Source organism: Myotis lucifugus, unplaced genomic scaffold (assembly GCF_000147115.1).
Source record: "Myotis lucifugus unplaced genomic scaffold, Myoluc2.0 scaffold_0, whole genome shotgun sequence".
In the NCBI taxonomy this organism is placed as follows: domain Eukaryota; kingdom Metazoa; phylum Chordata; class Mammalia; order Chiroptera; family Vespertilionidae; genus Myotis; species Myotis lucifugus.
In genome coordinates, this window is record NW_005871048.1 from 33,470,386 (window position 1) to 33,484,799 (window position 14,414).

At 38.7% G+C, this 14,414-nt stretch overlaps 1 protein-coding gene across 3 annotated transcripts in view; it reads right to left on the reverse strand.

Moving 5' to 3' along the window:
* The window catches only part of VCAN (versican), a 103,567-nt gene that overhangs the window by 83,795 nt on the left and 5,358 nt on the right, over positions 1–14,414 (reverse strand). For all 3 annotated transcript variants that reach the window (XR_002828122.1, XM_006081239.3, XM_014449644.2), the window contains exons 2-3: positions 7,059–7,134; positions 199–573 (exon numbers count right to left, since the gene is read on the reverse strand). Coding sequence is in view for 2 of the 3 variants with exons in the window: in XM_006081239.3 (XP_006081301.1) it covers positions 199–573; positions 7,059–7,128 (445 nt within the window). In the remaining variant the exon portion in view is untranslated. The remainder of the gene's footprint in view (positions 1–198; positions 574–7,058; positions 7,135–14,414) is intronic.

Consider the following 14,414-nt stretch of genomic DNA (forward strand, 5'->3'; position numbering starts at 1 on the left):
AAAAGTCACCTCCCTGGCTCCCCTACCCCCAATAAATAACAGTTCATTTTTGGTGAAAGACATGGACTGTTGGGATGACTGATGGTTTTTCCACTTGTCCAAACCCCAAACAAGAGTTACTGTTGAGTTAGTGTTCCACAACACTTCTGAACCAGGTATCATGTTTTACTACCTACTTATAGATTCCAAAAGCCTTACCGTCCACGGTCAGTGACACTGCCTCCTGTGTGTCTTCAATCCCATACATGACATCGCAGCGGTAGAGGCCCGCGTCACTGGCAAGCAGTTTGACCATGGTGAGTGAGGCATCACCCACGTCCTCGGGATGTGTAGGCACAGACACTCTCCCCTTGTAGTCCTGGCCAATCTTGATATTCCCATCTTGAGCCACAAGAACAGTAGTCTCCTTTAAATCCTTTCCACTCTTGTCCAATTCAATCTTAGACCATTTGATTCGGAGAAATTCACTGGTGTTATAACTGGGTGGTAAGGTAGGCATGGTTGAGAAATGACAAGGTAGGTTGACTTTTCCAGAGAGGGAGCCCTTCACAGGTGGGCTTTTTTCCACTTTGACTAGAAGAAAGAGAAAATACCAAATTAACATTCCTAAAAAAGCCCAAACTGAGTCTATTTAATATGTGAGTGGATAAGAAACTCTTATCCATATCCTATATAATAAAAGCCTAATATGCTAAGTGTCCGATTGTCCAATCATCCGTTCAACCAATCAAAGCGTAATATGCTAATGATATGCTAAGGACGCTCAACTGCTCACTATGACATGCACTGACCACCATGGGGCAGACAGTCAACCGGTTGACCAGTCGCTATGACGTGCACTGACCAATAGGGGGCAGATGCTCCGACCAGTAGGTTAGCTTGCTGCTGGGGTCTGGACGATCAGGACTGAGCAAGACGGGCCAAACATGCCCTGGAGCCCTCCCACGGTCCCTCCCTGGCTGGCCAACCTCCTGCGTCCCTCCCCGGCTCCAATCATGCACCCATGGGGTCCCTTGGCCTGGCCTGCACCCTCTCGCAATCCAGGACCCCTCGGGGGATGTTGGAGAGCTGGTTTTGGCCTGATCCTGCAGGCATAAAAGGCTAATATGCAAATTGACTGAATGGCCGAACGACCGGTCACTATGACACACAGTGACCACCAGGGGGGCAGATGCTCAACACAGGAGCTGCCTCCTGGTGGTCAGTGTGCTCCCACAGGGGGAGCACCACTCAGCCAGAAGCCCTGACCTGAGCTCACGGCTGGCCAGAGCAGCGGCGGTGGTGGAGGGAGCCTCTCCTGCCTCCACAGTAGTGCTAAAGATGTCCTGCAAGCAGTGGGCCTAAGCTGGCAGTCGGACATCCCCTGAGGGCTCCTGGACTGAAAGAGGGCACAGGTCGTGCTGAGATACCACCCTCCCCCCGAGTGCACGAATTTCATGCCCCAGGCCTCTAGTATGAAATAATGAGAATGATTTTCTACATAGAGAATAGTATATATTTTCAATAATGTTCATAACAAAGACAGGGATAAATAATGCTCATTTTATCCACCAAAAATATGACATTAATTTTAAATTATTTGCAATTCAGTATTTAACATGAACAAATAAGTGATACTATAAGGCAAGTATAGGAGAGCAAGCAATCAAGGCCAAAATAAGATTAGAATCAGCCATGCAGGTTTAAAGAACTAAAACAATGCTAGAAAGAGCAGTTAAAAGGTAAATTTATGTCACAGGTCAGAAGATGAAAAATGTTTGTTAAGATAACTGCCACATTACCTTAAAGGAAATGAAAATAAAACTCAAAGAGGAAGTGAAAATTAAAAATGTACTTCTGTAGACTGGAGCAGGGCAAGTCTAACACTTGGAGGGACCCTTTTTGGTTCAGGGTTTGAACCAAAGGCTTTCATCATAATGACAAATCCAGCTGCAATCACTTTGCAGTGAAACATTACCTCTAGATTATATCCTGGGGGAAAGTTGGCAGCTGTTCACATAACCGTCCTAAAGTATTAATCAGCACAATGTCTTTCTGTTTAAGCCTTTAAACTTTTAATGAGAAAGAAGGCATTGGCTACAATTTAACACTATTACATGTAAAAGAAATTTTCTTTCACTCCCTCCCCACCCCAGCACCATCTTCCAGTGTCTACTAATTGGCTAGACAATATTTTGGTAATAACAATAGAAATTATCATTAATATACAAGCAACTTACACTTAATGAAAATATGATGAACAAGTTAATAGTAGCCTCTAGGTGGAGTGAAATAATGATTTTTAATTAACCAAATGATGTATATCTAACACTTAGTATGTTAATGGTCAAAGGTGTTGGTAACACACATGTGAATATGGACATGCATCAGAAATGATATAGCTGTCAATATAGCCCTGTGGATTCAGTTGGGGATAAGTCATTTTGAAAATTGCAGGAAGATGTGAAGATATTATGATCTTTAAGAAAAAAAATACTCCCTATTGCTAGAGATTAAAATTTAATCTCAGAAGGACTGGCCTATAAAATCCTTCATGTGATACAATTAAATATAAAATAACTAATACAGTTTTATATTTACTGTATTGATGATAGAAACCAGTAACCATTCCAAATTTATAATAATCATTGCTGTCATAAATTTCTTTATCCCTTTATCAAATTATATTAAGCTTGTTCAAAACAGGATTTAAGGCACTCAAGATTAAAAAAAACATTAAATGAAGTGTGCTATTAGCTGAACTAAGTTAATCTTTAAAATGTTACAAGCACTATTAATATTTTAGAATCTAATAGCAATGGAATAATTTTATTTTTAATGGCCTCCTTGACTTACAAAATAAATTATCTTACTTAAAGCTCATCCTGAGTGAAAATGGTCCAATCCTTCACTAAGGATGCTCCACTAAGAGGAAGTGACACTCAAGATCCCAGCTGTCTGGTGACACACAGAGGTCTCCTTACACCTAATCAAGGAATCTTTCAGCTTTGGTATCCATTGGGTTCTTCCCCTGTCCTTGAATTAGTTTTGTTTCATTTCCAGAGTCTGTATCTAGCCTATTTCTAATCCATCCTGTTTTTTAAATTGCTTTCTGAACTGAAAACTGTTAGCAATTCCATGATCTTTAAAATAAATCTATAAAGTCCACAGAAGACTCCCAGAGAGAAACTACTACCTGGTACATAGTCCACTAATTCAGAACCCATTAGGAAGATAATGACTACACAATTTTTTTTATATTTATTTATTTATTTATTTATTTACTCACTTACTTACTTATTTTGCCAAGAATAGGGGTCCTGAGAAGGGAAGGGGTGAGAATTCTATGACCTAAGAATTGACATTTATCATTATGTTCTAGAAAATCGTATCTCCCTTTCTAAAGAATTATTTATATGATTGACTTCACCAGAAATAAAGTATTGCTTTTTAAAAATGGAGAATAAACAACTTTATCATCAACCCCAATGATGGTATAAATGATAAGATTCTTTATCATCACCTCCTTAAAAATGATTCTAGGGTAAGTGACTTGCAGTTTCTTAATATTTATTACTAAATGATAGTTCTTCTCAAAGTTTTAGAGTTTTAGGGGCAGAAATGAGATTCAGCCCAATCTATCCAATCGGGAGGTTTCAGAAACTTAGAGCATTTCTTAATATCTCCGCGGTAATGAAAAGACATATTGAAACAAAATGATGTCAAAAGGAAAACTTTCCAATGGCTATGTATTGTCCTGGATGTTTATAGGTACAAGAAAATTAAAAGCTTTGGTTAGTTAGATATAAACATATATTCCATATAGAATCCAGGATTAACAAAAAGCTGTGTGGTCAGCTCTTTTGTGTATGAAATCTTGGGTCTTAATGTACTGGGTCACAAAAACTAAGTTCACTAAATCTAAATATTTTAAGAAAGAAATTAAGTAGTTCAGAGGATAATGTTTATAGACTATTCCTGTTTAAAAAAAGAAAATTGCTACCTGCAAGAACTTGTCTAAAATTCTGACAATCCAAGTAATAAAATGAATGCTAAAAAAAAGTTCACTGTTCCCACCAGATGGTTAGTGATCTAAATGAATACAGTAAGAGAGAAATAAATAAATAATGAATAACCAATTACCTTTCATTCTGTTAGTAAATTTGTAGAAGGCTGATGTGAATTCCATCTACATCATTTGATCAAACACACATATAAACACAGAGACCTTGGCCAAAAACATGTCAGATTGAGAGTATGGGAATTTATCTTTCTCAGGTGATAAACATTATTCTCTTGTTCATTTATTTGTGGAGAGCGGCTCCCAGGTGGCTAAGTGATACAGGCTGCCTGAGATGCAGCAAGTAAACAAAGCTTGATCAGGTGCATGTAATTGAATAGATTCGAAACCCATGAGAATGTTGTAAACATCTTGACCACGCCCTTACTTTGCCTCGTGGAATCTGGATATAAAATAAAGCAGTGGTTCTCAACCTTGGCTGCACATTAGAATCACCTGGGAATCTTTTTAAAATCCTGATTTCTGGGCCTCATTCTCCGGAAATTCTGTTTCTTTGTTACTAATGTTGTGGCCCCACCCCAAAACAAAGAAACAGAATTTCCGGAGGATGAGGCCCAGAAATCAGGATTTTAAAAAGATTCCCAGATGATTCTAATGTGCAGCCAAGGTTGAGAACCACTGAAATAAAGATTCAGCTTGCAGGCAGCGCTGTCTCTCCATCAGAGAGGGCAGCGTCCCACCCAGACCCAGCTTTATTCTCTTGTCTGTCTTTTCTTAATCCTTCACCGCCCCCTCTTAAGCTCACCGAACCTGGCTGTGCTGGCGTGGCACATTTATTTACTCATGACTATGCATGACTCCGTTTATTAATATTAGAAGAATATTCAAATAACTAGATCAGTGCTAGATAATCAATATAATTGGTATTGTTAAAGCAAAGAGCTCTTTGTGTATTAAAATAAAGCCAATAACCCATATGCACGATGTTCCTTAATGTTAGTTATTGACTTTTTGAAGGCCTAAGAATAAACAGAAAAAAAACTCAAGATGTAAGTACTTGTGTTGACTCACAACTAGGTACTGCTGTGTGCCTAAATATAAACTTGGTAAATCTGTTTTATGCAGATTTTATGTTTTCAACTTTGCCTCTCATATAAAAAATTAAATTCTTCTGAAATTAGCCTCAACTAATTGCATCTCTTAATTATGATCATAGTTTTATAAAAGAAAACCCTTATTTTTGTAGTAAAGTATATAATACAGTGATAGATATACTGTATATGAATGGATGGGGTGGATGGATGAATAAATAGGTGGATGGATGGATGGATGGATGGATGGATGGAGTGATACTTAAACTTTGAATCTTGAAGAATGAGTTGAAGTAGAACTGTAAAGAACAAGAGAATGGACTACCAAGCAGAAAAAATTACTTGTGAAAAGACATGTAATATGAAAGTGTGATGGAATTATAGATTAGTTCAGAGAGTCTGAAGTGTAGAATGAGTTGAGAAAAAAGTAGAAGTTGACTCTGGAGAGGTACACTAGACAGGAGTAGATCACTGAAGTTCAAGGCAGTAACATTCTTCATGGACCATAGTCCACAAATTTGGAATTATAAAACATTCATTTGGTGGATATGTAATTTAAAGCTAAGAAAAAAAGTGCATGTGAACTTACCCAGTTATAGAGGGAAGGCGGGAGAGAGGGAGAGAGGGAGGGAGGGATGGAGGGTAGGAGAGAGAGAGAGAGAGAGAGAGAGAGAGAAGAAAGGGAGGTAGGGGCAAATACTTGGCTCTCAGTCTTCTTTTTATTTTCTTGGATTTTCTCAAAATCTAGTCTCCTGAGAGTTTGATAGTCTTTCTTTCTTTTCTTTTTTTTTTAAGTAGGAAAGTCTTTGAGTAATATTGAAGAAGATGGAAAAATTGCCCAATGACATATATAGTTGGCCCTCTGTAACTGTAGGTTCTGCATCCACAGACTCAACCTACTGAAAATTGAAATTTTTTAAATCTTATGTTGTGTACTATGTGGTTAAATTTAGATGGTGGCCTCTATACTGAACATGTACAGACTTTTTTTTCCTTGTCATTATTCCCTAAACCATACAGTACAACTATTTACACAGCATTCACATTATATTATATTAGGCATTATAAATAATCTATACATGATTTAAAGTATATGGGAGGATGTACATAGGTTATATGCAAATATTATGCCATCCTATATAATAAAAGGATAGGATAATATGCAAAGTGACCTTAATGGTGGGATGACCGGAGATAACCGGTCACTATGACACACACTGACCACCAGGGGGCAGACGCTCAACACAGGAGCTGCCCCCTGGTTATCAGTGTGCTTCCTCAGGGGGAGCGCCCCTCATCCAGAAGCCGGCTCATGGCTGGCCAGCGCAGCAGAAGTGGTGGCGGGAGCCACTCCCGCCTCCATGGCAGCACTAAGGATGTCCGACTAATGGCTTAGGCCGCTAAGCCATTAGTCGAATATCCCCCAAGAGCCTCTGGGCTGACAGAGGGATGTCTGACTGCCAGCTTAGGCCTGATCCCCCAGGGAGCAGGCCTAAGCAATCAGTCAAACGTCCCCCAAGGGGTCCTGGACTGCGAGAGGGTGCAGGCCAGGCTGAGGGACACCCCCCCCCCCCAAGTGCATGAATTTTCATTCACTGGGCGTCTAGTGACATATAAGTGAATTGAACATTCTCAGATTTTGGTATCTGTGGAGGGTCCTGGAACCAATCTCCTGTGATACCAAAGGATGGCTGTAGGAGCCTTTTTGCACAGTCTGGAAGTAATCTGGGAAGTTACTGAAAGCCCTCCTGTTTCTTTTGGCATCTTGTTCATTATTTTGTTTTGATTGATTGATTGATTGATTGAAAACAAGTTTTCAGCCTAATAATATTTTAACTAAACATTTTCAGCACTGAATAGATAAAAAAATCATCCTTTATTCTAGTGATTCCATATTACCATTTCATGCCCCAATACTCAAATTTTTATTTTGCTTAGCAACAAGGAAATTGTTACCAGACACTCACCTTTACGTAGTGCATGGGTTGCTATTAAGGTAGAGCACATCCATAAGATGCTCTTTATATTAATCAACATCTTGTCCTGAAAATGAAGAAAAATACAAAGTAAATCATAAGCATTCAGGCTTATGGTGGGCCATAAATCACATGCTATTTGTACACTACGTGTATATGTAATCAAAGTAAAAGAAGCAGCTCCTTTTGGATTGTAAAATCAGGAGAGAAATTATAATCGGAGAGGCTGTCCCAGCACTTTAATGATTAGTTTGACTCTCTCCCAATGCAGTAGTTACCAAAATAATCCCAGAACCCAATTTGGGGGACATAACAACATGAATGTGTGGGACAACCACAACTGGGTAGGCTGTAGGAAGAACAGTCAGGACCACAGCCTTCTTCCTAGTGGCTAGGAACTGGCACAAGAGAGAGGGTTGACCACAAAGTCTGCTTGGAAATAGGAAATTGGTCATAGATGGAATGAGAGAAGATAGGGAAGCAATAGGGAGAACTGTTGAAAGAAGATTTGTATCAAATGTGAGGTAAGAAGAAGCCTGGTGGTTCATGCACATGATATCAAAACAGAGATTAAAGATTTCAGCAGGTTTCTTTAAAGAACAGACTCAATTTAGTTTCTAGGAAGCTGCACAAACAAAATAAATGTATTATGAGGAACTGTTAATTACCAAAAAAAAAAAAAGCAGTGCTTTCCAGGACTTTTAAAGCCATTCTAATAGTTCTAAAGTCTAAGGGTAACGAACGAAAGAAAACACCCTGTTCTGAGTCAAGAAACCTTCCCTTGCTTTGCCATTAATTTACTGTGTGACTTTGGGGAAGTCGTTTTAACAAACAGACTCAAATGGTCTCTTCCAGCTCAAATTTCTAAGAAGCTGTAATTATGAGGAGGGTAAGTACTAGTGTTGGGGACCATCTAGAAATCAAAGAGCCAATCTCTGAAGGATTTTGAAGATTATTTGATCTCCACAGTCATGCCCTTCTCAGCCACATTTAGACTATTCTATAGTAGGCAATGTCGGTCGGCTACAAGTAGCCATTCCTCTTTCTCCTTTCCAACAATACTCTGCTTCCATTCTAGTATCTACCCTCCTTCACACAGACATATATTTTAGAGGACCCTGGGTCAAACCCCAGCCAAGGGGTGATCCTGACTGTCCTAAGGAAATCCAATTCCTGTCACCAGTGATCAGTTTTGAACTAAATGTATCATGCGATTTTGGCCAATGAGATGTGAGGAGATCTCTGCAGGGGTTCGAGCAGGTGCTCCTGGGAAAGGTATATTCATCTTAAGAGAACAAAAAGAAAAGATGGCTGCTTTTCTTCACTGCACATTATCATGATGGGATAATTCTTCTCAAGCTGTGGTAGCCATCTTTCATCCCTGAGTGTGTAAGATAGCCTCAGGGGGTGAAGCTCAGAAAGACTCAGGAGAAACAGAGCTTAAGCCTAGAGTGAGCCATTCCTTTGAACTTTCTTTTATATGAGATAATAAATTCCTTTCTTATTTAAGCCCAGTAAAATCAGGGAATTTTGTTACTTGTAGCTGAAGGCATCTTACTGACACATATTTGAGTTGGTGTCCTAAATAATTTCCTAACACTTTCCTTACAAAATATCTAAAATCTGTATTATTTAGGAAACCTAGATTGAAAACAACCAAATGCTATAAGACTCCAAGTCCAATTTAAGCTCAGTTTCAATCTCATAATTTATGCCAGCTATTTATTTTTCCTGGATGTTATTCTCCATTTGATTGCTTTATTTTATATATCTTGAAATAAGTGTGAAAACAAAATGATAAGATTCCAGATATTTCCTAAAGAGCATTTTTTAACTTAACACATTACATGTGTATTTTTCAGGCCATTTGACAACTCACAATGAACAGTTGATAATCTTAAAGGAACCTTGACTATTAAATTTATAATTTAGCATATAATTTCTGGGATATGTTAATAAACAGTGTTTAACACTAACTGGGAAATTAGATTTCTACATTTCTGGAATTATTATAAGATACCACAGCAAACAGAAAGTATACACCTATATCTCAATGCCATTACAATATTTCAGGTAAAAATAAAGATATCAATTTCACACACTCTATAGCAGCGGTTCTCAACCTGTGGGTCGAGACCCCTTTGGGGGTCGAACGACCCTTTCACAGGGGTCCCCGAAGACCATCGGAAGACATGTATATAATTACATATTGTTTTTGTGATTAATCACTATGCTTTAATTATGTTCAATTTGTAACAATGAAATTGGGGGTCACCACAACATGAGGAACTGTATTAAAGGGTCACAGCATTAGGAAGGTTGAGAACCACTGCTGTATAGTTAAAAGTTTCCATAAAAATGAAATTTTAAATTATATCATAAAATGCTATCAAAGAAAATGCATTCTATGAATATTAACTGAATCCAAATAAGAAAACTTTCTATAAATGTACTTATAAACAATAATATCCTATCATCCTGAAAGAAAAATTGTTCTTAGTTTTTTTCTGTGGCTCCCTCTCCCACCTTCCCCCGGAAATGTTTATAAGCATATTGTTAAAAATCTGGACTCCACGGTCAAGTAGCCCTGAATTCAAGTTCTGCTCTGTGATTTTAGGTAAATTACTAATTCTTTCATTTTCAGTAGCTAATTAATTGTCAAAAGTAGTACTTAACTGCCCTAGCCAGTTTGGCTCAGTGGATAGAGCAACGGAAGGGTCCCAGGTTCAATTCCCCTTAAGGGCACATGCGCAGGTTGTGGGCTCAATACCAGTAGGGGGCCTACAGGAAGCAGCCAATCAATGATTCTCATCATTGATGTTGCTATCTCTCTCTGCCTCTCCCTTCCTCTCTGAAATAAATAAAAATACATTTTTTAAAAAGTAGTAATTATTGGAGTGATTGTAAGAGTTGATAAAATAATGCATATGACATATAGCTCAGTGATACACAGTGTACTCAGTACTCAATATTTGTTATTGAACTTACTCATTCAGTCTTTCTCAGGTGTTCTTTTCCTGGTTTCATATTACTAATAGTAAAATGAAAAGTATTTGAAGCTCTTATATTTGATCATTATAACCTGGGTTACTACTATAGGAGATGTGTGCAATTCTGTGCTTACAATGAATTATCCTATGTGCTTTGAATCAGTACTTGTAAACATGTTTTATCTCCTCTGTAGACCTAGCTCTGGCAGGCAGAGCTAGTACCATATTCAACTTACTAATCCCCACAATAGTTCCACAGTGCCAGGTTTAGAGTAGACCCCTGAAGGAGATTCATACACCAACCAAATGCATAACTGATGCTTCCGTATTCTATTCAGAAACACACTTTTAAGCAGCAAAGTGCCAATAATCCCTTATGAATATGGGCAAGTAGGCTAATTAATACCTGAAGTAGATTTAAATCAGTCTAGTTGGTTATTCACCATGACACAATAATAACTGATGTTTGTCAATATCTTATTGGATCTCATAACAAACCCAGAGTAGAGATGTGATCCTGCCCCAGGAATGGATCTCCTGCATCCTCATCTCCTCCAAGACAGACACTCAAAGTCTAACTCCATGTACCATACTTCATCCTTAAAGTAACAAGTATTCTCACCACTTGCCTTAAAATTGCCCTTAAGACAAGGATAAGGAATGAAGCCAGTATATTGAAAATATAAGGGAGAGATACATTGGTCACATTTTAACTACATTTGTAAAATTATGTTTAAATAAGTTGCCAACATGTAAAACTTTGAGTTTTCATACTAAGTCTCACATCTCTGACTTTTTTTTTTTAATTCAGATCTAGCAACTGTAGGTTCATCTTCCAGCTGGCCAGTCACTAGCTCTAAGCAATCAGCAGCCTCTCACCTTGGCTCTGTGTGCTCAAGGTTATCACTGACCCCATTGGGCTTCTCATCCATTTCTACTACATGCCTGTTCCTTGTAGGCACCCAAATTTACAACCCCGTGATCTAAAGGATGGTCATTATCTCTTTAGTAAATATCTCAGAGTGGTTTACTGAGCTTAGTTGCCTGAGACCATGGGCATTCATTCATTTCTCTAATTTTCTTAAGGCTATGTCCAAGTGCATGGTTATTAAGGCACACTATTTCCCTTCTTGATCCTACTAAGTGAGAAACTTCTTGTTTTGTTTTTTCAGCACCACTCAAAGCCCCATTTCTATTTCTCTGCTCTTCCTGTCAGGCTTGTAAGCATAATCTATTAGTGATAACGAGTCTGTCTACATAGAAAGACCTGGGAGATAGGAGAACCCGTGCCTATATTTAGCATTCTACTCCAGTAAAGTCAATGAGAAGAGGAGAAAGTCTTTGAACAATCAAGACACAGCTGACTGTGGCTGTCTAATTGCCAGGGAGACACAAGAGACAAGGTCAACCAGACTCCTATCCATGAGAAATGACTGCAGAGAGAATAAAGGTCACTCCAGGAATGGGCTGCCTCAGAGAAAGAGAGAGCCAAAGTTCTAGCAAGCAGACTTTTAATATTCTCCCTTGATCTTGGGGAAGCCTCACTGAGCAAAGGGTGACTTAAGGACACAAATAGTGGTTTTGTCTTCCGGTCTTTGAATTAGTTACCTCAGACAACCAACTGTCTAGGACAGTGGTCGGCAAACAGCAGCTCGCGAGCCACATGCGGCTCTTTGGCCCCTTGAGTGTGGCTCTTCCACAAAATACCACGTGTGGGCGCCCATGTACAGTGCGAAGTTGACTTAAAACTTTAAGTAAAGTTTATTAAGTTAATTTTAGGGAACATTGTGAAGTGAAAGAAGATGTAGTGTCGAGGATTGAGAAAGGTATGTTGAGATCATTTGGACATATAGAGAGGATGAACGAAAGGAGATAGACGAAACAAGTATACAAGACGAGTGTGGATGGGAGAGTTGGAAGGGGTCGACCTCAGCGAACATACCTTAATCAGATTGAGGACGTTTTTAGCAAAGGCCAGCTTAGGAGTACCCTAATGAAGTTAATAACAATGTACCTACCTATATAGTTTAAGTTTAAAAAATTTGGCTCACAAAAGAAATTTCAATCATTGTACTGTTGATATTTGGCTCTGTTGACTAATGAGTTTGCCGACCACTGGGCTAGGACACCTCAGCCACAAAGTGGATGTAATGAGCATTGCCTATTACATTGATCCTGGTGCTTTCTTGCAGGAGGAATTGTAATACAAAGAGAACTCGCTCATGGTTTAAACATGAACTCTCATGAATTTACTTCACAGGAGTAATGTCGCCATGTGAATTTATCCTGTGACTGGATTCCTGAACCTGGACTTGGCTAAGCTTTTTCATGTCATTGCCCCTTAGTACTGCTCTGTTCTCTGCCTGGAGAACTTTTTCATCAGTCTATGGAAAACATACAGCACTTTCTATCCCGTTTCCTATGCTTGAGTTTCATCATTGCCCTTTATCAACATTTTTAGGTATGTGTTTGGAAATTGCCTTTCTCTCCCCACCTTAATAAAAGCTCCAGGAGAGCAGTCTTTGGTGTCTGTGTTTACATACACTATTTGGTATATTACTTCCTTTACTTAATATTCAGTGTATCTTGCAGTCAGCAAATATAGTCTTTCTATGTTATTTTCAGCTACATAGTGTTTCATTAGATAAATGTAGCATCTTTTGTTTCACCAATTCCATGATGATCCTTTAAGGTGTTTCCAACTTTTTGTTATTAGAAAAAGTACTGCAAAGGGCAACCTTGTCCATTTATCTTGGGTGACATTTGTTCCAATATCTATATGATAATATCTAGAAGAGGAATTGCTGGGTCAAAGGTTATATGCATTTTTTTTCAAAATTTGATAGCTATTACCACATTATTTTCTAAAAAGATGACCCTATTTACATTGCCACAGTACTGTATGAGATCCAATTGTCCCACAACCTGGTCAACACAAACTTCCATCAAACTTTTTATTGTTACTGCTCTGACTGATGAAAAATGTAGCATATCATTGTTATTTTAATTGCTGTTTATGAATGAAGCTGAGCAATTTCTCATAATTAAAAAACATTTATGCATATTTCTGTTTCTTCCAATTGCCCATACATAATTGCCTTTATGTTACAGATAGTTTCCAAATGTGCTATTTGTTTTAATGTAAATAATTTGTTATTTAGTCAGACTTGTCAATTCTTTTTAGATTGCTTCTGGGTTTTATCTTTTGTTTAGAACAGGTTTATCCACTCCTAGCTTATTATTATAAAAATCCCATGATTTCCTCTGGTTCTTTTCTTTAAATGTAATTCTGCACGTTTCATATTTGATCCATCTTTATTTTAGAACAAGAAATGAGGCAGAAATTGACTCAGACTTTGAATGAACTGATCAATTGTCCCCATACCATTTATTGAATAATACTTTTCCACTTAATTTTCATGTCCATTTCAGTGTATTTCTGGAATCTGTCTTCTGTTCAATGAAACTTGACAGTTCTTAAAACAATATACCTCTATCTAACTCATTTTATATATTTAGTAGGAAATACACAATTTATGGAATACTGTCATTATTAAAGTTACAGAATCAGATCAATCTGAGTCCCACATACATACTATAGTAACACCACTTATTTGTATAGTTTTCCTTTTGCAAAAGCCTTTCCACAGGTATTCATCCTTTTAATGTTTGTAACTGTATATTCACTTAATTGATTTTGACACTAAAGGTCTAGAAATTCTGTCTTAATCTGGTTTTCTCAGTCTACTGCTCATCCCACTACACCAGAGGTAATATCAACTCAGTGATCTATACTAATAAAAGGGTAATGTGCAAATTAGTCAGGACGCCCTCATGCAACTACAGAACAGCAGACTGCATGGGGCGACCAGGCCAGCAGGAGGGGCAGGGAGGGGTGACCAAACGACTGAACAGCAGACTGTGTGTGGCGACCAGGCCGGAAGGGGAGGGGGCAGTGAGGGGCTACCAGGCTGGCAGGAGGGGGCAGTTAGGGGTGACCAGGCTGGCGGGGGTCAGTTAGGGGCGACCAGGCCAGAAGGGGGGGTAGTTACGGGTGATCAGGCTGGCAGGCAGAGATAGTTAGGGGTGATCAGGCTAGCAGGGGGGGCCATTAGGGGCGATCAGGCAGGCAGGCGAGAGGTTAGGAGCCAGCGGTCCCGGATTGTGAGATGGATGTCCCAGATTGGAGAGGGTGTAGGCTGGGCTGAGGCGACCTCCCACCCCATGCACAAATTTCATGCACCGGGCCTCTAGTTTAATAATAAAAAGATTGAAACTTACATATTATATATGTATTTATTATGTGATGTAATCTCATTTTTATAGACATAAGGCCTCTTAAAATTCTTAGAAGAAT